The sequence below is a fragment of the Lupinus angustifolius genome, chromosome LG10 (assembly GCF_001865875.1).
Source record: "Lupinus angustifolius cultivar Tanjil chromosome LG10, LupAngTanjil_v1.0, whole genome shotgun sequence".
NCBI classification, from domain to species: domain Eukaryota; kingdom Viridiplantae; phylum Streptophyta; class Magnoliopsida; order Fabales; family Fabaceae; genus Lupinus; species Lupinus angustifolius.
In genome coordinates this window covers 15,554,530-15,562,693 of record NC_032018.1, presented here as the reverse complement: position 1 = coordinate 15,562,693, position 8,164 = coordinate 15,554,530, and the positions used below count along the sequence as shown (strand labels likewise).

The following is an 8,164-nucleotide window of genomic DNA, read 5'->3' as shown; positions in this document are numbered from 1 at the left end:
TTAGTCATTGATCCTTATAACACAATAATTAAGCTCTTTCATTCACATGCTACTACCTAAATTGTTGTATATACATTATTCAATATGCGTGAATAATTCTCCTTGTTCATTATGTTGAAATTCATGAACAAGTACGTGCAAGTTTTGCAATGTTAGGAGGGTAATCAATTTATCTTCTTTAATAAAATCGTAATCTAAATTAATTTATACATGACCATTAGTTTAATATGTCGGAGACCATTGGAATGGAATCATGCAATAATGAATTTGTCTCTAGTGCAACTTTTGCCTCTAAATTTCATTTTTTTAGTTTGTATAATATTTTTTTATGAAATTTCTAGCATTAACCCAAGACAATGATGGCAAGGACTTGAGAGGTTGTTGGGTCATTCTCAGATAAGAGGGTAGTTGTCTTAATGCCACCTCTTCCCTGAGTTATGTGTTTCTCTCCTTTGAATAGTGTTGTAAAAACCGGTTCTTATTGGTCAATTTAACTGGTGAACAAGTCCCAATATTGGTATGGTACAACAATTATACCGGTTAAAATCAGCCACAACTGTTCAAAACTGGTTATTGGTTTTCAACATTAATATTAATATATTATATATGTATATCTAACTTCACTAATATGCGGTTTAATCAGTGAACCATCAATTAAACCATTATACCACCATACCAATACTCGAACCGGTTTATAACCAGTATGGTATTAATAACATTGTCTTTCAAAGCTCACTTCATTTGTGTCTTAAAGTCTTATACTTAGGTTAGTGTTCTTGATATCTCTAGGTTTAGAAGAGAGGTTGGTTCATCATACAATGGGTCTACTACTCTATAAGTAGGTGGTTGATGATGTCTGCTCAAGTTGGTGGTGTAGTTAAAAATTGGAGCAATTGATTGTATTGGTTAAACCAATAATGTGAAAACCAAATCGGGCCAAGCAATCTATCAAGTTCGGTCATTGATCAATCATGCAAACAATCTTGGTTTGCACGGTTAACCATTATTTAAATCATTTTAAATCATAAAAATTCTAGTTCAATCTTATTAAATTGGAATAACCAAGAATAACTCGTACATCGAACTAAGCGCTTTACTTTTAGTAAAAAAACATTACTCTATGATGAAACAAAAACTCTAAAGAGAGCAAAAAAAAAGTGATGAACACACCACGCAAGAGGGGAAAGTAGTTAGTTGATGCCGCAACAAATGTGCGAACTAAAGTGGTAATTTAATTTTTTTGGAAACTAATATAGTACTTACGAAAATCTCGAAATACTGAAATATGTGTTTACTCTAAAAATATATTATCTTCAATGATGGAATTTACAATTGACATCTTCATGTGCCCTCAAAATTTTCATACAAAATAAGCAAACAAGAACTAGGAAGCTGGCCAAATTCACTATGCCAGGATTAAACTCATGATGCACGAAATTGAAGGAAGAGTATATTCAGCTCAATAGAAATGTGGTTGTGGATGAGCTCCAGCTGCAGCATATGAGCCACCATTTTCGGATTTCGGGTTTGAAGTGTTGGGTATCCAAAATGTGAGGACGGTCGAGGCTGCAGCGAACATAGCCCGACGTGGGGCCCACTTCAAGCACCAAGGTGCACCAATATGACTGCTCCAAGAAGCAACCTGCAGGGAAGAAAACCAGAGGGTGGTCATATTTTGGTGCAGAAATAGGAACTAAAACTGTTTTCTGAACTGCAACTGAGATTGAAACTAAAATTGATTATAGAACTATACATATAACTAGAACTGAAACTGTTTTTGGAACTAGAACAGTTTACAGAAACAATGTAGTTTTTTGTACTACCAAGGTATCCCCTCACTCTAAGGGTAAGGAACTAATCCATTTTAGAATGTATGGCTGCTCCTCCCAACAAGTGTCGCTCCCAGGAATCGAACCCTTGACTTTTTAGTCTTTCTGTGGATCTAGCAGGGCCTTACACCACTAGATCAGTGTCTTATTGGTTTTAGTTTGAAAAGTCAAACCATATAAAATTAGAAGTGGTATTCTTGGTTTGGTTTTAGTTTGGCAAAAGAGTGCAGAAACATTGAACAATGACAAAAAGTATAAAATTGACATGAATAAAATACATGAAACCATTTTGTGCTTAGATTATGCTGCTTTTTTTAGGTTTCAATGAAGCCCAGATATTTGGCAACAGGTTTCTATGCACCAAATAGGGCCAACATCAGAATAGTAAAAATGAGGTTCACATATTCAACCATGCATTGAAGTAATGGAAGGAATTGCACAACCCAAAACTGGCCCGTAATCGATCCGATGAGCTACAAATGATGGTTTGGACAACTTCCTCAATAGTATGAGAAGTGTTATCATTTTATGTATTCCAGAATCATATTAGAATAGAAAATAGATATGTACCTCAATTCTCTGCTCAATACTCCAAGCATGCATGGTTCCACTTCCTGAGCCTTAGACATGTGAAAAACAATGTTAGTTTCTATCGACAGTAATATTTATATGTTGGTAGAAAAATTATAAAAGATAGAACTTGATTTTCTGAAAAGCGTTAAAACTAACACAACAAATATGAATTACTAATGCATGCCTGGAGAAAGATAAACAACAAAACAGTGGTCCTAAATGATAATATTCGGGAGAAAATCAAGAAATTTTGATCCTCGTTACATGGACAAGCTAAGAGAAATGTTAGCAAATAAAAGTAACGAACAGTTATTTTCTGCTCACAGTATCGATGATTCGATTGAATCTGTGATATTTTTACTCCACATTTCAAATCAAAATTAAACTTCATTTTTTTATAAAAGTATATTAGATGAGAATTGAACAATACAAAGATGCGGATAAGACATCCTCATACTGAATAAAGAGAAAATCTAAACTAGGAGGTGGAGCTATGCAACAAAGCATGCAATCCATCTGCACATCTACTATAGAACACACACACACCCGTAAGAAAAAGACTCGTTGGCGGAGAACCAAAAGGATGCCAAAAGAGTAACCCTATCACAAACAAAATATAAACATGACAAAGAGTCACTTAAAAACCAACGTTCTTTTCCAACCATATACACTAAACTACTAAAGAACAGCAAAAACTGAAGACTGCCCAATGTTTTGCCATCTTTACGGGACACAACCTTTAAACCTGGTAATGAGAAAATAATTAAAATCCAACTTATACTCATCAACTCCTATAATTTCATTCAAAGGACCATGTTGACTAACTCATTTCATTTTGAAAAGTCCTCTAGACTCTAGAGCTCATCAAATTCAATCAGCAAGAATAGATTGAACATAAAGCAACTAATAAACGACATAAAAATTTGAGATTGAACAAGCCGACAGTTTTCACAGTCATCTTCTGAGTCACATTACTTCTAATGTCCAAACATCTTATACCATAAAAAGAAATATTAGTTTCTCGTCCTTTGACAGTTTGGTTGAAAATGAAAAAAGAAAACAAACGAAACCCCCACTAAATTGTATAGGAATGTTATACCTGCTACCACGTACTTTCCATCTGGGGTAAATGTAGCCTCAATTGTGGTACCAGGAGATGGTTCCAAACTAAACCCAAATTGCTGCAAAAAAGTTAGAAAACCATCAAATTCTGCATATTTTGACAAATATATCCTATAACGAAATCACAACGCAGAAACATTGATTACCAAAGAAACTAACCTTCTCTCCTCCATACGCATCGAGAACATAGATATTGTTATTAGTAGTAGTTAGAAGCATTGACTTGCCATCATTGCTGAATTTGATATCACAAACCTCGGCAGTGTCACCACCAACTAGAAAGGTGTCAAAAGGACCCTATACAAGTAAGGGAAGCGTCTAACTTAAGATTCAATTTATGAAAATAAAAGGCTAGAGAAAGAGTATAGATAAGAACCCTGTCATAAGAACGAGAATCAAACAATTTAATAGCTCCCCCTTCCATTGCAACAGCAAAGACCAGGCCTTGTTGGTCATAGGCAACAGTAGGTCTACCACGTAAACGTAAGATCCCCTGAAAACTAAAACAGTGAGCATAAATCATAATTTTATCTCTATTTCCATTTTCACTGGATGAAATGTTCAAATTTAAATTCTCTGAAGCTTAACCACAACTGAATGATATCATATCAAGTAAGTTATGAAAAGAAGCATATGTAGAAATGGTAACATGTTATGTATATAATGTACTTAGTACTCCTTGTACTACATTGTATAGTATACATACTCTTACCTAATATAACTCAGAATCTAGATATTCGTTTAACTAGCCCTTGAAAGTAAAACAATTACGGGCCCAACAAGAAGAAGAAAACAGGATTAACAACCTGGCAGGCATTTACACGGAGATCCCATATTCTGGCACTATGATCTACAGAACCAGAGATGAAGCTATCATTGATTGGAGACATGCAGAGAGAAACAACTCTACAAAGCAAGTTATACAGATCATCAGCAATACAATTATGTATAACAAAGGAATAGATTTGCACAGAATCAGACTAATTATTGTCCAAATCTCGGTTATGAAAATTATCTATCTTAAGATGGTTAAAGAGTGGGTGTGAGAAAGGGAAGCATATTTTACACACATCAATTAAACAGAGCATAAGATAAACAAGGTTGCTAAGCCAGGATTAAAAAACGTGAATCGCTATGCTAAATTTTGAAATTTGTAAATCATATTGAATTGTAAAATTCAAGGAGAAAATTAGAAACAGCCTAAAATATATCATTTGAATAATATATTATGTATATATGCTCAATATTTGAATAAAACCCAACACAATTCATGAATTACATAATCAAATAAGTAATAACCAATTGTCAGGTTGTTGATGTGGCATAAATAAGAAAGAACCATCCCATATTATTAGGGACTTGATGCTATATCGGTTCAGGTAATTACTAATAATTAGGATTTCAATTTTCAAATCCAATCAGTGAGTATCAATGTATGAGACTTAATGATATTGCAAAAAACCATCATTTTCATTAAACTACACACATATAGAGACAAATACCATCATTTAACACTTTCACCAAGGACAAAAAAATGAAAGAAAAAAGATATGAGGGGCTGCATCATACTGGGTCATGCGAGACTCATTTCGACCAGCCTAACCCAAATCGGTTTCAAGATACAATTCACGGTCCATGACTTAATTGTCCAATTCATACAATTTCAGTGGCGATTCCGGGAAAGCCTCAATTTTAGCCACTGATGTGTCTCGTTATATCACCAACTTGTATTGTATTTCGTATTACGATATGAATCGTGAGGTTTGGACAAAAATAGAATAACTATTCACCACAGGATGAAATTAAGACTCAATGAATCCTTTATATAAGGACATGAAAAGTATTAATAATCCCAGTACACAGAAAAATTTCCAACCAAGTGAACTACGTCAGGAATAAAAATAGGGTGGCCTAGTGCACAAAGCTCCCACCTCGTAAGCGAAGAGATTGTTTCCAGGATTTGAACCTATAACCTCCAGGTCACAAGGCCAGCAGTCTTACGTTGCGCCGAGACTCAACCTCTTTTTTACAAAAAGAATAGTTTTTTTTTTTATTTATTCATAAAAGGATTTGTTAATTATAGATAGTGATAGTAGTCCTACTATCTGAGACTAAATATTCCTAAAAAAAGGAAATGATACAACAATAAGAACCTTTCTTGTGATAATAAACAAATGTTCTCTTTGCTAACAGCATATAACAGCTGAACAAAAGCACCTAGGTTTCCTTCCACAAGGTACAAAATTCATTCATGAAAAAAATAGGTTCAAACCTCTGTTTATGCCCTTTAAAGTATCGTAAGCAGCGGTTATCATACATTGATAAATACCGTAATGATTCTGCGACAAGGAAGGAAGAAGTCAATAACTGCGGGCATTTTGTAGTCAGGGTAAATTCTGTCAAATCAAATTCAAATAGAGAAGCTCACCTCCAGTAGACTCCAAATTGTACCTTGAAGAACATATAACAGAGCTCGGATGATGAGTGAAACATATACGATCAGTACCATGTTTCTTATGATAGGTGGTCTTCAACAACCTGGAATTTGTGGTAAGATGCTGTATAGTTAGACAAGCCTAAATGCATAGATTACAAAGAAAGACAAGACGTAATGAGCTTACTATAATGACAAGAGCTCTCACATAGTTAAGACAAAGACAAGCGTGCCATTCGCACAATTATCACCTACTATTTGATTATAAATTAATATTTTAAAGTATACATTCACTGATTGTAAGAAGAAACTCACTTAGCATTAGCAATATCATAGAGTCGCACCGAGTCATCCTCACTAGCTGTGACAAGTAAATCATCGTTTCGATGGAAATCAAGCGAAAGTATCCTCCCAACCTGAGAACATGATTCATAAATCTTAGAGAGAAGACCCTTTCAGAATGAGGACTTCATTACCATGCCAAGAACAAGGTCAGAAATGACATCACAGATAGAATAGACTATGATTAAAAGGAAAGCGATTTCCTATGGGGGGAACACAACTGTAAAATATCCCCCGACTCAGTCTTCGAGTAGAGGGTGAGCTTGGCACCATAGTAAGGTTGTTGCTTAGGGATCATGAGATCATATGTTCAAATCCTGGAAACAGTCTCCGCTTGCAGGGTAAGGCAGCGTACATCTACTCTCTCAACCCCACTAAGTGGGAGCCGCATGCATTGGGTCGCCCTTTTATAGTCTTGGAGTGCCTATTCTTACTATATCACTTCAGTTGATGTATATACTAGATTATTAGGTATAATTGGATATATCACTTAAAAGTTAAAACTTAAATCTGAGGCTCTTGCAGTCTTCCATCAACTCAAAGCTACAGTTGAGTTACAAATTACAATTAGGGAAGAAAATTAAATCTATCCACACGGATTGGGTTTAAACCATTCTCTAAAACCCTAGCTAATCTATATCTTAGACTAGCAGCCCAGTGTACGAAGCTCTCACCTAGTAGGGTATAGGGTGTTAAGGTTCCATCTCAAAATCAATTGGCAACAAGAGTAGCCCAACGGGTATTTAAATCACGCCTAAGAGAATAGGGCAGGCGATATAGGAGTTCCCCAACACAGGGAATGTACATGTATGCAGTCTTACCCTCGCGGGAGAAGAGGCTGATTCGAGAACTTGAACTCATGACCTCTATATCACAAGGCAAGCAAAAACATAGAAACATAATGTTGAAATGGGTCTTAGCCTTTTCACTAGAGCTTCTTTACCACATAAATAGTGGGATCATGCATTTCTCACCTATGTCTACATCAATAACACTTTCCCTACAGCAACATTGCATCAACAAATTCCATTTACTAAAATGCTTAATAAGTCATCAAATGACTCTTTCCTTAAAATCTGGCTATCATTGCTTTACTTTTCTTAAGACCATAAACCCTAAACAAAATCACTACAAAGTGAAATATACATGTGAGTGTGTGTTTTGTGTAGCTGCAAAAATTAGATTACACTTATAATCGATTATAATTATAAACTATAAGCTAAATTTGTTTCTATTTGAGTATGTTTGCTGAAAAGCGATTTTAAGATATACTTTTTTGTTTAGATCATGTAAAAAAGCGATTTTTACATGATAAAATACGAAAAAAGGGTATGAACTATGATGGGGATAATTTTTTGGGTGAAAAATAATTAACTCAATCAAAACCCACCTACCCAGCTTATTTTTTTGAAATCAATTTTCTTAAATTAAGCTAAAGAATTGATTTTGAATGAAACAGCTTTTATCAAAATTGAAAAGTGAAAGTAATGAATAAGAAAAAAAGCTTACGAAATCTGAGAAAACTGCTCCAATGGACATGCTTCGAATGATATAGTCATCAAGCTCCAGAAGCGACATCGTTTTGATAGCGCAGAGAATCCTTCAATCCCAACTCTTCAAACTGTGATGCTGTGAGTGTGTCAGTGAAAGATAGTTATAATGTGAGGGTTTGAATTTTCAATAAGTTTTAGTAACTTATTCGAGATACGCACGAGACAATATTTTTATTTTCTACATGATTGAAAACATATATATTATTCGTGTAATAGTATAATTAAAAGTACAAATATTTATTATAAATACCAATTATAAATGAATAAATGTGTTGAAAGACTAAACTAATAAATATGATCTTAGTATTAAA

At 34.5% G+C, this 8,164-nt stretch overlaps 1 protein-coding gene across 1 annotated transcript; it reads right to left on the bottom strand.

Annotated features, from left to right (window-relative positions):
- LOC109357647 (WD repeat-containing protein 82) lies at positions 1,257-7,955 on the bottom strand. The gene is made up of 10 exons (XM_019601627.1): positions 7,810-7,955; positions 6,274-6,374; positions 5,953-6,062; positions 5,797-5,863; positions 4,331-4,430; positions 3,901-4,017; positions 3,684-3,821; positions 3,502-3,583; positions 2,400-2,449; positions 1,257-1,642 (listed from the first exon to the last, which is right to left on the bottom strand). The coding sequence occupies exons 1-10, from the start codon at positions 7,876-7,878 to the stop codon at positions 1,460-1,462; spliced, it is 1,017 nt and encodes a 338-aa protein (XP_019457172.1). The 5' UTR covers positions 7,879-7,955; the 3' UTR covers positions 1,257-1,459.